We start from the raw sequence: 16,811 nt of genomic DNA, 5'->3' as shown, positions 1-16,811 counted from the left end.
ACCTTGAGAGAATATTGAGGTTGTGCTAAAATTCGCAATAACTTTGACCTATGGGTGAGATCCTAAAGTGATCATATATTCTATATGGATTAAGTCATTATTAATGGAAACCAGAAGCAATAGGTATTTTCAATATAGACATCATGATATCTCATGAGATTAAAACAATATGTCCCCTTAGGTGATCCTAAGGATGTCTATTTGGGTAATATATGGTCATAGTAGTTCTTTAAGTGGAACTTAACATTAGCTCTAACGAGCTAAGATATGTTAATTGACCATAGTATAAGAGGATTTGAAACTCAAGAAGTAGAAGTAATTTTGAAATGATAGTAATTTTTACCTTGTTAAATTATGAACATTAATTCATGGAAAGATTGTATAAAATGGATAGCAGATCATGGACCTAAACACTTATGTTGTAATATATATATATATATATATATATATATATATATATATATATATATAAGATATTAGAGTGCAATTAATTATTTATAGTGAGTTGTTGAGTTAACTTTAAAATTGAATTTTTGAGAGAGTCATACTATCTTATGGGTCCTAATGGCCTTCATTCAAGCTCATATACATTGTTGACATGTTTTATGAGAGTTGGATAAACTTTAAATTCACTTATGTGCATAAGGGAATTTTGGTAATTACACAATGTTGCACTTGGGTTAGTGAACGACATCTTTACATTGAGCTAATTGACTAATTAGTCCTACAAGATTATCTAATTAATCAATTATGACTTTTTATGGACTAAATTAAATGACCCAAGTCTATGTGAACTCAAGTCACTTGAATCCAGTTAAGAACCTTATAAATACCCCTTATAGGTTAGGGTTTCATTCTTCCATTCTCCTTTCTCATGTTCTTAAGAGAGCCCTAGCCTCCACCTTTAAAGATTTCCACCATCTTTTTGCCAAAGCTTAAGGATGAGCCATCGGGTAAAAGATCTCTAGCTAGGTCTATGAGATCGTCTTCAATACTTGAAATTTAAGGTTTAGAACATCTCAACCTAAAGATCATTTTTTTTAAACAAATATATTCAATAGATATTAATATGAAAATACATTACTGAATTGCCAATTGTGTATTCAATATATTTTTTTTGAACACCATTTATAAGGGATAATTACATTACATATACCCGTACAAAATCATCACAATGGGACACTAAGTTATCCAACTCTTCATCACCTTCCAATTCTTTGATGATTTTGGGATCAAATTTGAGTGTGTAGTAGAACTTCTTTCCATCAAGGGAAATATTCAATTTCTCTAATTAACATCGAATTCCTCATAAAGTTATGATAATGCATTCATATGCCATCTATGCAAAATCAAATATTCACTTGATTTTATTAAAAATCCCAAACTTTACATTTTTTATTTTTCAAAGCATCATTATATATATTAATAAATAATGTTTATATTTTTATTAAAAAATATTTTAAATATAAATAAATATATATTCCTAGCACCACTGTACACGTGTACAGAGACTGATGCCACCCTACAGCCACGCGTTCCTCATGCAACACAAAGCTTCTGCATGGGTCACACACACATCCTCACTTGGAAGGGCCTTTTCTAAACCACAATGACTATTATGCCCATATGTACTTCTGAAAAGGATTTAAATGGGGACAAAATCGTAATTGCAGCCCGGTGAAGCAGAGCTCAAGGAGGAGGGGAGGGACGATGGGAGGAGGTCTAACCGGTGCCCTTGGAGTCGCGGCACTCCTAACCTGCGCACTCGCAGCCTCTGCAATTTCACTCCACGAACACGATACCCCATGGGACCCGAAAATAGTCCAAGTAACAGACGGTCACAGCCACAGAAAATTCGGTGTAGATGGTGTATTGGGCACAGAGAAAGAGTTCAGAATGTTCATGGAGAAGTACGGGAAAGAGTACAGTAGCAGAGAGGAGTACGTGCACCGCCTAGGGATATTCGCGAAGAACATGGTGAGGGCGGCGGAGCACCAGGCGCTTGACCCAACGGCGTTACACGGCGTCACGCCCTTCTCCGATCTCTCCGAGGAGGAGTTCGAGAGGATGTTCACGGGAGTGGTGGGTGGGCCTCACATGAAGGGAGGAGTTGCGGAGACTGCAGCGGCCTTGGAGGTGGATGGGTTGCCGGAGAGTTTTGACTGGAGGGAGAAAGGAGCTGTCACTGAGGTGAAGATGCAGGTAATTGGTTCAGTATTTCTTCACTCATTTTTGCTAATTGATATTTAAATTCCTTCTTCAGCTGGGCTGAAGGCCCCATATATATATTAGTCAAAAGCAAAGGAGCTTGTAACATTGATGCAGGGCACATGTGGATCATGCTGGGCTTTTAGCACCACAGGAGCAGTGGAAGGAGCCCATTTCATTTCAACAAAGAAACTTCTCACTCTAAGTGAGCAACAACTTGTAGACTGTGATCACATGGTAATTATAAGCTTAATTGTGTTTGGATTCTTCTTCCGAGTCTTTCATCTGGACTTTGGTCATAATGAACCTAAAAGCTTTTGGAGGGTTTGTTATAATGAACATTTCTGATCATGCACAAATCCAATTAATACTTGTTTCTGTTATATTTTTCTCAAGTGCGATATAAGGGACAAGGCCGCATGTGACAGTGGTTGCGAGGGAGGCCTTATGACAAATGCTTACAAGTATTTGATTGAGGCAGGAGGGTTGGAGGAGGAAAGTTCATATCCTTACACCGGCAAGCATGGCGAATGCAAGTTTAAACCAGACAGAGTAGCAGTTAGAGTTGTGAATTTCACCGAAGTCCCCATCGATGAGAACCAGATCGCCGCCAATTTAGTCTGCCATGGTCCCCTTGCAGGTTAGTATCTTATGTACATCCATTGTCAAATAATAAGAAGACAACATGATTGAAAGTGGATTAATCAAAGACCTATTGCAGTTGGTTTGAATGCAATCTTCATGCAAACTTACATCGGTGGAGTGTCGTGTCCTCTCATATGCCCCAAGAGATGGATAAACCATGGCGTTTTGCTGGTGGGGTATGGTGCAAAGGGGTACTCCATCCTGAGGTTTGGCTACATGCCCTACTGGATCATTAAGAATTCATGGGGCAAGAGATGGGGAGAACACGGCTATTACCGGCTTTGCAGGGGCCATGGCATGTGTGGGATGAACACTATGGTCTCTGCAGTGGTGACTCAAACCTCCTAAAACTTTCTATTTTACCATGCTACTTCTGTTTGTGATATATATATACATGGATGGAAATGAGTAAACCAGGCCATGGTTGTTCCGCTTGTGAAATATTGGCTAGAAATGAATAATAAAAGGTCATATAACATAGTGCTTCAGCAAACCAGAGAGATTTTTTTTTTCTTTTCAGCAGTGGTCTCATAAGGATTAAAACCAATTGCCGGGAATACCCGGATTTCTCCATTCTTTGGCCCTGGTTCATATAGGGTGCATGCATCCACATCATAAGTTTTTTCTAGACCTAACGCAGCAGAAAGACTGTAGAACGTTCGTACCTGTGATGTAGATATTTCTATATCAATTTCTATCCCATGAAGATTCTAAAAGACTCTGAAATTGCAGTGGTCATTGTAGAACTCGATCTTTCCTTCTATGGGTCTTGGCACAAGAGAAGGGTGACTAGGTTCAAGTTTCAAAAAATACGAGAGGAAGAATGAATTCATAACCCTTTACGGGTTTATATAGGTTTTCATGTAGGTTTAAGTGACTTAGTCCATTTTTTTTTTAATTAACTTTTATTCTTTTATATTTTTATAGAAAAACTCCTGGTGTTTAAAATCTTTTATAATTTTCATATAATTTTGTTTAGAAAATCTAATAACATTCCCATTAAAAAATATATTTATTTAAATTTTCTTTGAGGTTTTTTTATACAAAGTTATAACAAATTTATTTATAATCATTTGTAAAGTTACATCTCATATAATATATATAAAATAGATTTACTTATTCATTATATATTAAAGTCTCATTTATTATTGATTATAATCATTAACATGGAGTTCATTTTTTAAGTTAGACCTAATCCAATCCAAATATAATCCAATGTTTGGATGAGTTTGGGTAATCATTTTCAATGTTCGAGTTGGATTTGAGTTATGTTTTTTCAATTTAAACTCAATCTAGGTTGAATTTTTGGGTTAAGATTTGGACAATCTAAGTTTAACTCAAATCAAAATCAATTTAATGTTTTTATAACGTATCTTATACTATATAATAATATTTATATTTTTTTTTTAATTTTAAGGAAAAAAAATCAAATTATATTATATAGAATGGCTTTCATTATTTTTAGAAAATATATAAATTTATGTTTTCTTTTATTGTTATTTTGAAATTTTGTTTTAGTTGTTTTTAAATTTTTATATAAATACATTAAAGTAACATCATAAATAGATTTTGAATTATACAACTCAATCAATCTGAGTTTTATCTGATCAATCCAAATTTAACTTGAATTATTCTACATTTAATATGAACTAAAAAAAATGAGGTTAAGTTAAGTACCCGGGTTAGAGTTTGGATTGGATTGAGTTTAGGTTAATTATTTCTTAATTCGAGTAGAGTTCGGATTAGTTAGCAACTCGATTCACCGTTATGGATTTTGAACCATTAATGAGTGGAACTGAAAGAGATCAAGGAGAAGTAAAGAAGCATCATCTTCTTCACCAAATCTTATAATGGCCCCGGACTACCACAATACATCTTCCAAATTGCATACCCAAATGAAAATTGGTACTTCCATTAAACCTTTAAATCTAAATCAAAGATTCAAGAGAACTAAGTCATCCAGCATGTTTTAATTAATATTTATCTTCATTAATTTGAACTTATATTTATTTCAGTTGATTTTAAATTATAAATTTATTTATAAAACATTTATATTTAAAGTATTATAAATGCATAAAATAATTATAAAATATTTATTATAAAAAACAAATCATAAATATAGAATTATAATTCTAAAACATATTCTCATTAATATGTACAAATAAGATAAAAAGAATTCAGAATTAAAAATAAATTAACTACTCTAATTTAATACTTAAAAATAAAAATAATTTTAAATTATAATACAAAATTATCTAACTAAATATATTTAATTTACTTAATGACTTAAATTAAGTTATTAGATCATAAGTCATTAAATTAATTTACCCAACACCCTCTATAACAAACAATAAGATTAGCCTACAACAAATAATAAGATAACAAGGGCACAGGCTGCATGCATTCTTATTCCCAAAAAGAAATTTGTGTTACATCATGAGCTGCTAAGAAATGTTTCATAACCAACAAAATACCAAAATTTTATCCAGAATTCCTAGCTGTGGGCTGTAGACTGTGGGCTGTGGGCAAATTATTTACAAGCACACTGAGAATTCAAGGACAGCATGCCCAAATTATTCAACTGTGTAATATAAAAAAAGATATAGGCTTCAATACAACAGAGGGAATCACATTTGAGCAACCCTTTCTTCTGCCTCCTTTGATTCAGCAGGTGTGTTTTCAGGAAGTTTGTTTTCAAACCACCTCTTGAGCATCTCCAGTGCAACTCGGGGCTGATCCATGGGAACCATGTGACCAGCATCATGGACCTGTTTATGGTTACATATTAAATTAAACCACCATGTCAGCACCAACAATCACCTACTTCCTAAGTCTACTGCTATGTGAGAAAGACATGGTTTGAGAGAGAGACCTTGAGGAAGGTAAGAGGGCCGTGGATTTTCATCAGTCCAGCTTTTGAATCACCAATTACAAAAGGAACTTCAGGAGCCGCTTGGAACTCTAGTTGACCACCCCATTCCATGGCATGCACCCATCTTGAGTTACCTGTTCAAGTCAAGCACATTCTCAGCATGGACATTTATTCAAAAGGTTAGCTCACTAAATAAAAGAAAAAAAACACCAAGGTCTAAATTAAGCTCAAAAAGTTACCAAGCCAATTGCAGATCAGGTCATATTCTCCAGCATATACAAGCAATTTGATTCCATCGTCTAGAAGATCAGGAATACCAACTTCAAGATTCCTCATCCAGTCCATTAGCAAAGCCTGATACACAGCAGGGCTACATGGTACAAATTCTATGTCCCCAACTCCAAGAGCAGCTCTTACAGGTTTCTGGTTCAGGAATTTCTCCATGTTTGAGAAGTCATAGCAGAGGCTCCCCTCACACGTCTTTCTTATGTCATAGTACTGTAGAGAACACAACTAATGCCTATCAATATTTTAAGATGTGCTTGTCTTTCCCTGACATGGTTCTCTCACATGGTGCTAAGATGCATGTTTACCTGCTCTCTTTAATGGGCTGTTTTCTCACTAGTTGAGTTGATAAAGAATCTGGTCTATTCCAGAATCTTCTTTTGTTGAAGAAAAGTCTCAAATAAAAAACAAGCACATTTTTTCAGTTGCAACCAACATGAAATTCACCCTTCAGTATTATTGTAAAAGGATTTTATATTTCCCGAGATGTTATGTAAATAAAAGAATAAAAAAAATTTATATATATATATATATATTTCCAAGTTTATTCTGAGGGTATCTGATGTTGATTATAAATGTCTTAAAATGCTTTGGGCAGAAATCATGTTCTAGAAGAAATGATAGCAAACAGCACAAAACATAACCTAAATTTGTGATTAATATGTTGACGGCATCAACAAACATTCAACAGGGATATACAAAGGGTCAGGGGGGGCTCCCTATCCCCGTCCCCACTTGTAAATTTATTCCCCATCCCTGTCCCCTGTTGTAAATTTATTCCCCATCCTCACCCCATTCTCCATCCTAGAGTAAACGGGACAAGGACGGGGAATCCCTGTTAGGAGGTCAAATTCCTCATCCAATATGGGAATCCCTATTAAGAGGCAAATTCATATATAGAAAAATAAAAAATTATTATAGCATATTATTATTTTTAAATTTTATATATATATATATTATAATATAATAAACATAATCGGTGCAGGGACAAGAACAGATTCAGGCCAGGGAATAGGTTCCCCATCTCCATCCCTGCCTCATTAGGGGCAGATCCCCCTAGGGACCCGACCCCATGGGTTTTCTTGTCATCTTTAATTCAATATGCCATCCAGACACTAAAGAAGGAAGGATTTATGTGTACTCTTACATTCGTGTCACCAGAAAGGGCCATGATTTTACTGAATATGGAATTGCAAACAAAATATGAAGCCATGCAAGAGATTGTCCCATCAGTGCCTGAAACAGTTAAAAGGAATGCTTATTAGAAATAAGCACCTTTTCCAATGTGTGCACACACAGAAGGGTTAAAAGAAGACACCAGCACATAGAAGGGGAAAAGAAGGAACCTGGAAAAGAAAAGGGAACAAGCTCATTAAAGAGGGAATAGGACCACACACACAGAAACAAGGGTTAAAAGAATACACCAACACATATAGAAGGAGAAAAAGAAAGAATGGGAAAAAGAAGGAACCTGGAGAAGAAAAAGGTACAAGCTCACTAAAGAGGAAGAGAAGGAGGACAAGGAGGAAGAAGTTACCACAAAGTGAAGAAGAAAAAGAAGAAGAGGAAGTTACCACAAAGCTTTATTGCCATCTCACACACAGGAAGCACCTTGTTGATACGGTCATAATCAGGTTTTTCAATCATCCCCATCTCTAATGCATAATCTGTATATGCTTTGTACTGGATTTGAGGATTAGTAAGGCCGTTACCAATTGCAAATCCCTGCCCCAGCATTTTGAGCAGCAAATCAACACTTACAAAGCTAAACAATATTCACACTTAAAAGCTACAATTCTGAATAGTGCAATCAATTCTATACCTTAAGGTTTATGTGAATTCCTCCTTTAGCTTTGTTCCCTCGCTGAATTCGAGCAGCCAAAGCAGGAATATAGTGCCCAGCATACGATTCTCCAGCTATGTAAAAGTCATTGTTTGTAAACAAAGGATGCTCCTCAAAGAAGGCCTAATAACAGAGAAAATAGCCCTGTCAGAACAACAGATTGTTACACAGATAAAACTCAATGTTCCAATGACATTGTTTTCTCCTTTCCTGTTGTTTACATGATAAAATATGCCATCATCGAGTGGTCTTCTAAACCAATATAATCAAAGAGTGATCCAATTATGTTAAATAATATGCCTAAATGAAGGCTACACTTCAAAGATTGCCTTGCTCAGAAATGCAATAATTGGATAGGAGGTTAACATTAAATCCCATGGTTACAAAAGAAAATAAGGATTAACAAAAATTAAAAAAAACAAAACAAAACAAAACAGACCTGCAAGAAGTCAAATAGGTCATTACTGATGGCCTCTTCATTGTGGCGAATGTCACGTAGATCGGAGCTATAACTAAAGCCAGTCCCAATGGGTTGGTCAACATATAATAGGTTTGATATCTGCAGAATCAACATCACAATTACATAAACTTTCACAAAGAACTCTAAAGTCATTGTAGGGAAACTTTTCAAATAAAACAAATGAAAATGAAAACCCAAAATATAGGTGTCTGATTGGATACACTTCTTATTTTTTGTTTTAGAAAGTAGTAATAAATTCTATATAAAAAGTAGAACATCTTGTACAAAAAGTATAAATTTACCTTGTATCTTTAAAAATCACTTTCAAAAATGTTAAAATTTGAAGTCGTAAAAGTTTTTTGATACCTCAAATTTTTTTAGTTTCTAAAACCATTACTTTTTCTATGTAAGCTTCTAAGAGTTCTTGTATGTTACATAAAAGTTACTACTATTTTTTTATTTTAAAAACAAAAAACAGGAGTATTCAAATGGAAACTAACTTGTCTAAATAAAAATTCTACTTTGATATTCTACAACTTCTAATAGCTTAATTCTGTCCACTGCATTAAGCTCCATTGAGTCCATTCTGTTATAGCAGCAAGCACAAAATGCTGCAGTGATAGCTCAGTCTGTCAGACAATATGCTTAACACATGTCAAAGACTGTTCTGAAGTTTGAAACAAAGTCAAATTAAAGAAATACTAAAGTAAATCACTTTGATTATGGAGGTTGCAAGAAAGTTTTCTAGTTTTTGGGATAGGGGAAAATTAGATGACCTAACCTACAGACTACAGAAGGCAGTAGGCTGAAACAAGATCTGACAATGGATATAACCCAAGATAGGTGAAATTAATTGGGAGTGGACAGTTGCTACATGTGCACTAGCTGAAATTGGACATAAAAGATTCTGCATAGTAACTTGGGTGAAAAATACAGTGGTGGGTCATACAACCACTGTTCTAATAAAAAACAGCATATTTCCAGACATTTGTATGCATAATAATTACAGTAACAGCAGTGAATGCCTAAAGTCTGTAATATGAATGAAAATAAACTGAAATTAAATTCTTCCTTTCAAAGCAGCCCAGAAGCATGGAAAGGGACATGGGGGCATGTCTTTATAAAGCATCAAGGATCCTACAAGTTAAGAATCCATCTTGATATTCCCCAGTCCATTTAAATACAAGTCATTATTAAAGCACTGAATTTGCAACTAAGTAGATCTCAGCGCTATCAAATGCACTCCTCATGAAATTCACAATAATAAGGAATGATGAAGAAAATCTAAGAATTCACTTTTTAATGATCCATGTTTCATTTATCTAGCTGCACAAAATCATATAATTTAACTCCCTTACAATAAAAAATCTAATTCCCATACTCTCCTCGTAGTTTAAAGTTAAATAATTAACAATGTTACTTTGAAAAATCACAACTAGACGACAAGGAGGGCAAAGAAATAGGCAACCTCTGATTTCACATATGTACTTCATAGCTGTGAAGTATCCATGTTGGACATGACATGACAAGAGCATGCTATTGTTAAGATATATATCCAACAAATATGTTCAACAATGAAAAGAAGAACCAAATTATAATTCATTGCAACTAATCTTAAACTCATTTTTCTCTTTTTTCATAAACTTATTATTTTTAAACTTAAAATTAAACTTAAATCAGAAACAATCACTTTCATTAATCAATCAAATTTAGCAAATCAGATTATTTGATCAGAAACAACCACCTTCATTCATTAATCAATTATAGCATCAATTATAGCAAATCATATTATTAAGTTGTGTCCCCTCATCATAAGATGGATTTGGGCAATAGACCCACATTGGCCCCTGACATTTGCATTATTAAGTCGTGTCCCCTCATCATAAGATGGATTCGGGAACAAGACCCACATTGGCCCCTGAGACTTGCACCTGAGTCCATGTTGAAGTTAACTATAGTACGTTATTAAGTGTTGATTTAGCTGTAAAAATTCAACTAGCTATAATGGAAAAAAAAATGAAAATTAAACAAGAAAAAAGATACCTTGTCCCAACCCCAGTCATTCCACATAAGAGACATGTTTGCGGCAATAGTGAAGGGCCCATTTTCATAAAAAAGAGCCAATTCACTACCACACCCTGGCCCTCCAGTCAACCAGATGACAACAGGGTCCTTCCTGCTGTCGCGTGATTCAAAGAATAGGTAGAACATCCTACAGACAATGAAAGGAGGAATTCAACATTGGGTGAAAAACAACACATGCACACCAAAACATGCTGCCAAACACTTTCTAGGAAGATATAACTAATATGGCATTAGTTGCAAGGTATAATGCATTGACATAAGACGCAAATATGATTTGATCCAGCTTCTCAATCCACAAAAATTTGACAACCACTTAGATAACATTAATCCCCTTAAGCCATACCAAGGATGGATACCATCATGCACACATCCACATGCAAAATGATGCCATTCATCCAGTAGAGATATTACTTCATAATAAAGCAACAGGCTTCAGTAAAAATGCATAAATTTGGTTCTAACCGATGATCAAATTCATGCCTTGTCATTTTATTAATCAAGTTCTCCAATAAAGAATCCAACTCTATGGGACTTCTTTATTCATAAAGATTTCCAGTGAAAAATCGAAGTTCAATTTTCATAAAATCACTCACTTGTTGGATTGAACAAAAACATTTAGGGTTTTATCAGCATAAAAATAATCAATATATGACACCCATCACATACCAATAAACCCTAAAATCCAAAGAAAAGCACACAATTCCCACATTCTAAATAAAGAAAATAAATAAAATTCCAGGGTTCCCTATTCACCAATTAATCACATAACTCCTGCCACATATCAATAAAGCCTACAAAAAAACAGACAAAAATGAAAATTCAAGAGTTTCAAAAACAAACCTAGCAGCGAGAGAGTGCCTAAGCTTGTAGTAGCCGGCATGTTGACTCAGGTCCTTAACCGATGCATCGGAGTAATCAATACCAGGGAACCTCAGACGTCTCTCCACAAGTTTCTTTGTGGACTCACCCTCCCAATCCATGCCATTGACCGCCTCTGCATCTTTGGGGAATAAATTGAGTTCCCTTATCAGCTTCTCTGCTTGCAACGTTGGAAACTTAGGGTTCAAAGAAGGCCTTAAAAAACCATTCACAGAAGAGAGAGGAGAGAGAACAACAAGAAAAAGAGAAAGAAGAGAGAGATTCACTGAATTCTCCATTCTTCTCCAACTCTGCTGAATCTTCAATATTCAATACATATATATATATACATGCATGGGTGTTTCAAAGAGAGAAAAAAGTGGAACCAACGTTCAATTCAATGCAGTCTAGAGGCAAGAGAGAAGAGTGGTTGGGTGGTGACATGGCAGCAGTTGTTTGCTTTGGCAGGAAGAGAACATCTTTTCAAGGCTTGGTCTTACATGCAAACTTTCTTACCCTTCATAACTTGCACAACAACTGATGTATGCCAATCAAAAACCATAACTGCATTTTCCATGATAACAAAATTGTTCATTTTGCTCAAGTTCTGGAAAATCCATATTTAGATATTTTACTAATGTAGAAAATCGGAAAGCTTGTAATATACTACACTCTTAGTTTCAATAGTTTTTTTGAGTGTATGATTGATCTATGATCAGATAAATTTAGTATACATGTTACAATTTTGAGTGAATTTGATATGGGTGAGGGAAGATGGTATAAGAGGACTAATACTAATTATTATAAATAAACTATTCAAGTTTGTTTTATCTGAAATCACAAGATTGGTTGGCTCTCAACAAAAACTACATTTGATGAAATGCGGTGTTGATTAGCTCTCAAACAAACAAATACCTCTCTTCATGTAGTTCCACTTCATGATTAAAATCAAGAGTAAATAGAGCTCCCCAGCCTTCACATTTCTCAAACAACAAACTCAGATATTAGCCAATGTTTTACTCGTGTAGAATGTTGAAAAGAAAAGCTTGTAAGATACTACACTCTTATTTTCATTAAGTCATTGAGTATATGATTGATCCAAGATCAGATAAATTTGGTATAAATCTTAATACTATTGAATGAATTTGATGTGGGAGGTAGAAGATAATAAATCACTGATCCTTATTATTATAAGTAAAGTTATTCAAATTTGTTTTATCTGAAATTACAAGATTGTGTTAGGTCTCAGTAAAATTGGATTTGATTGAAATAAAAGATTGATTAGCCCTCAAACAAACAAATATCTCTCTCTTCATGCAGTTTCACTTAATGATTAAAATCAAGAGAAAATAAAACTTACTACCGTCAAAATTTTGACACAGCTGTATACATTTGTCACGACTGACATAACAAATTTGCAAGATCAAATTAATATCCAATCCTAAAAATTAAAAACTCTGAATTCCGGACTAGCATTAACCAGCGTAACTGAGGCTGCAAACCCAGAACACAAAAACACACACACCAACAAAAGAAAAGCAAAAATGCCGTACCTCCACTCACCCAGTTCGAATCATCCATTCCCAACAAACCCCACCTCAAAATCACTCCTCGTCGTCGCTCTCATCCTAAAATAACTTGTTTCATCTCTTTCTTCCCCTTCTTCCTCATCCCAAGCCCTCAATTCCCTTCCATAACCTCTCATCAGCTCCAGTATCCAACACTGATGCTCAATTAATATCCTCAAGCAACCCCACCCACCTCTCCCCGGGCGTCCAATCCGCCGCCATCCTCTCCTCCACCGGACCTCGCCGCTCTCCCGCCTTTCCCTGCCGTGACCGCTTCGGCAACGGCAGTTCCCTGGGGCAGACCAGGACAAATGGACGCCGAGAGGGTGCGCTTATTGAGGACTTTTCCGTGCATCCCCCGCGCGCCGGGCAAGGGCGTGGGAAGGCGAGGCGGTCCTTGAGGACGGCTAGCTTGACGACTTCGCCCCAGGCAGAGAAGATGGTGGAGGCACAGCTCCGGCATGCTCTACCTTCCCTCACGTTTCACTCTACCTTTTTTTTATTTCTTACTTTTTATTTTTTATTTTTTATTTTTTATAAATTCTTTTTAATTAAAGGAATTATAAAAATCAAGGCCAAAATTGAAATAAATAAATAAATAATAACAAAAACAAAAATAAAAATAAAAATAATAATAATAATAATAATAATAATAATAATAATAATAATGTTCTCTAATTTGTCTTATAGGAAATTAAGACATAACTTACTTCTCCTTTTATTCTTTCTCATTTTATCAACAATGTTTCTCATCTTCATGTCTCGAACTTAAGGTCTTCTTAAGCTCACGTGAAGGGAGGACGGACCATTTGGAGCAGACATTAAACACTAAAACTTTCTAATAAAAAAAATTAAAAAATAGTTTTTTTATATAATTTTGGTTAAAATATATTTCTACTTTAGCTATTTTTAAAATTGTTTAAATCATTAGATTTTTCTTATTTTTCTAAAAATTATTTATGTTTATAAATGAAATATTAGTATTACAAATAAATTGTAATTATTAATTTCTCATTTTAAGATTTGTTAAAATCAAATAATTTTTTTTTATCTTGCCAAAATTTTCCTATTATTTTTGTAACAAGTGTGTCTTAAATACTGAATATGTTTCTATTTTAAAAATAAAATAAAATAAAACCATCAAACATGTTTACTATTTATAAAATTTTAAAAATGAGGATAAAATGTTTTATTTTTAAATTAATAATTTGAAAATGTAGTAAGAAAAAAATAATCATTTTCTCAAGCTTAAGTTTACTATAAAATGTTTGTAAAAATATCTATATATTTTTAAATTATTTAATTTTAACAAAAAATAATTTGAATAGATTTAAGGGAAAGTGAGATTTGATTCACTAATACAAAAATATATGAAAAAAAGAACCTCAAATTTTTTTAAAATAGTATTATATTCATCTATTTAAAAATAAGTTGAAATTCATATATTTTTTAATGAGTAATCTAATTATTCAAAAAAAAATGTTCATTTACTTATCATGTCATCTAAATCAATTGACAACTATACTTTTAGTCTAGATGGTTCCTTCCTTTTAAATATTTTATGGTTATTATTATTATTTAGGATTTTTTTTAACATTATAAAGTAAGAATTTAAAAAAATATATATTTTAGTATTAATAAGTTAAAAATAAATTCATATTCTTGATAATAAATAAACCAATAATAAATTTTTATTTATTATATAATATTAATAATTGTTTGATATAATAAAGAATAAAATTTGTTATAAGAGTTTTTCAGATATAAAATAATTTACATACGATTATACTTTGATATGTAGCATAAAAATAAATAAATAAATAATTATTTTATATTAAATAAATTAATTATAAATAAAATAATTAAATTTATTATTTATTATTTAATAAACAACCTTATTACTTTTTAAATTGGTAATTATGATTAAATAAGATTTAGTTGACAATATTTTCTCTTAAAATTCTAGGAAATAAAAAAATATCTATTGTTATGAAATAGATTTTTTTTTTTTTGTATAATATTCCTTAAAACTTTTAGGAAACTAAAATAAAAATCATACGAGATTTTGTTTTCAAAGAAAAATAATAATTTATAAGTTAAATTTCTTTTTATTTTTTTCTTCTTTTCATTTCTATTTTCTTTTCTTCAAATTTTCAAAAAAAAAAAAAAAGGATTCTTAACCATTTTTTAAAACAATTTTCTATCCTTTAAAATAAAATAATTAAATATTCTTCCATTTTCAAAAAACATATTTTAATTTTTTTATTATGGATTTTTTTAAAAAATAATTATATTAAAAATAAAATACTATATATAAAATTTATTTCTAAAACATATTTATCAACATAAAAACCATATTAGAATCATTTCAAATTCTTTATTTTAAAAACACTTCCCGACAGGCCTCAAACATCCCCATAAGAGTAAAAAATGACAACTAAGAAACCAACCAGGGGCATTTGGGCGTACTAATTAGGTTGTATGATTGCCTTTTTGGAAGTCAAAATGTAAAAGCACAAAAGGAAATGACAAGTTTAAAGCAAGAAAATAACAGGGTTTTAGCAGCAACAATAAAGAGTGGTACTATCATCAAACCTCAAATCCAAACCAAAGGAATAAGCCCACAACCAACATTCAGATGAATACAATACAGAAGCAATGTAGAACAGTACGTATTCTTATACCCAACATAAGTTTTTGTAAGATAATCAGTTGCTGAGTAGTTTTTAATAACCACAAAACATCAAAAAGTTATCCAGAAATCTATCTGTATCTGAGGGCAAATATATTTACAGGTGCACTCAAGACTTCATCATCAGCTAGCTTGCAATGTTGGACATACCCAATTACTCAACTGCTTGTGGATTTTGATAAACCTAGATATATGATGAACACAAACAGAGGGAATCAAATCACATTTGAGCAACTAATTTTTCTGGCTCTTCTGATTCATCTTGGCCTTCAACGAGTTTGCCTTCCATCCACCTCTTCAGCATCTCTAATGAAGCTTCGGGCTGATCCATGGGAACCATGTGACCAGCATCATGGACCTGTTTATTATTACATAGAAACCACATCACCATGTCAGCACTGGTAATCACCTACTTCCTAGTCTAATGCTATGTAATAAAGCGATGGTCAGAGAGAGAGAGACCTTGAGGAAGGTAAGAGGGCCATAGCTTTTCACCAGTCCAGCGTGTGAATCTCTTACTTCAAAAGGAATTTCAGGGGATGCTTGGAAATCTTTCTGGCCACTCCATTTCATGGCATGAACCCATCTTGAATTACCTGTTCAAATAAAATCATACCCAACACAAAACCAAGTCAAGCACATCCTCAGCTTTGATAACAATTCAAAAAGGTTAGCTCACTAAATCAAAAGATAAACATGGAGGTTCAAATTAAGCCCAAAGCTTACCAAGCCAATTGCAAATGAGATCATATTCTCCAGCATATACAAGCAATTTGACTTCATCCTCAAGTAATGCAGGAATACCGACTTCAAGATTCCTCATCCAGTCCATCAGCATAGCCTGATACACAGTGGGGCTACAAGAAACAAAATCTATGTCCCCAACTCCAAGAGCATCCCTAACAGATCTCTGGTTCAGGAATCTCTCCATGTTTGAGAAGTCATAGCAAAGACTCCCCTCACACTTCTTTCTGATGTCATAGTACTGCAGAGGTAACATAATAATGATTGCCAATAATTTAAGAAATGCCTGACACTGGATTCATTCACATGGTACTGGGATGCAAGTTTTCTTGACATCTTTTATGGAATGTTTTCTTGTAGCTGAGTTGATAAAGAATTGATTTTCTTCAAGAATCTTCTTTTATTGAAGAAGAGAAAGCTTAGAAAAGAAAACAAGCACATTTTTTTCAGTTGAAATCAACATAAAATCATCTTTCAGTCTCATAGCAAAAGGATTTTATACATACATATGCTTTGGGTAGAAAAGGTTCTATGAAGAACTGACACCAAAC

General features: G+C 33.4%; 3 protein-coding genes across 6 annotated transcripts; 1 reads left to right on the top strand and 2 right to left on the bottom strand.

Moving 5' to 3' along the window:
- Positions 1-1,710: 1,710 nt before the first annotated feature.
- On the top strand, positions 1,711-3,316 carry LOC117928429 (probable cysteine protease RD19D). The gene is made up of 4 exons (XM_034848315.1): positions 1,711-2,202; positions 2,326-2,445; positions 2,605-2,848; positions 2,930-3,316. The coding sequence occupies exons 1-4, from the start codon at positions 1,711-1,713 to the stop codon at positions 3,199-3,201; spliced, it is 1,128 nt and encodes a 375-aa protein (XP_034704206.1). The 3' UTR covers positions 3,202-3,316.
- Positions 3,317-5,227: 1,911 nt separating this feature from the next.
- LOC117929176 (serine carboxypeptidase-like) lies at positions 5,228-12,968 on the bottom strand. 4 transcript variants are annotated; one of them, XM_034849406.1, is made up of 11 exons: positions 12,820-12,968; positions 12,172-12,229; positions 11,239-11,434; positions 10,357-10,525; positions 8,293-8,412; positions 7,833-7,976; positions 7,585-7,735; positions 7,158-7,246; positions 5,965-6,223; positions 5,726-5,859; positions 5,228-5,621 (listed from the first exon to the last, which is right to left on the bottom strand). In XM_034849406.1, the coding sequence occupies exons 1-11, from the start codon at positions 12,835-12,837 to the stop codon at positions 5,481-5,483; spliced, it is 1,479 nt and encodes a 492-aa protein (XP_034705297.1). In that variant the 5' UTR covers positions 12,838-12,968; the 3' UTR covers positions 5,228-5,480. The 4 variants fall into 4 exon arrangements, with proteins under 4 accessions (XP_034705297.1, XP_034705298.1, XP_034705299.1 ...); XM_034849407.1 differs by lacking the exon at positions 12,172-12,229 and having other exon boundaries at positions 12,810-12,927; XM_034849408.1 differs by lacking the exon at positions 12,172-12,229 and having other exon boundaries at positions 12,820-12,900.
- Positions 12,969-15,440: 2,472 nt separating this feature from the next.
- LOC117927484 (serine carboxypeptidase-like) lies at positions 15,441-16,786 on the bottom strand. The gene is made up of 3 exons (XM_034846998.1): positions 16,243-16,786; positions 15,979-16,112; positions 15,441-15,874 (listed from the first exon to the last, which is right to left on the bottom strand). Exons 1-3 carry the CDS (start codon positions 16,514-16,516, stop codon positions 15,737-15,739), a joined length of 546 nt encoding a protein of 181 aa, XP_034702889.1. The 5' UTR covers positions 16,517-16,786; the 3' UTR covers positions 15,441-15,736.
- Between the last annotated feature and the right edge of the window lie 25 nt (positions 16,787-16,811).

The sequence above is a fragment of the Vitis riparia genome, chromosome 13 (assembly GCF_004353265.1).
Source record: "Vitis riparia cultivar Riparia Gloire de Montpellier isolate 1030 chromosome 13, EGFV_Vit.rip_1.0, whole genome shotgun sequence".
In the NCBI taxonomy this organism is placed as follows: domain Eukaryota; kingdom Viridiplantae; phylum Streptophyta; class Magnoliopsida; order Vitales; family Vitaceae; genus Vitis; species Vitis riparia.
Note: the sequence above shows the minus strand (reverse complement) of the source record. Positions and strands in the feature narration are given on the sequence as shown.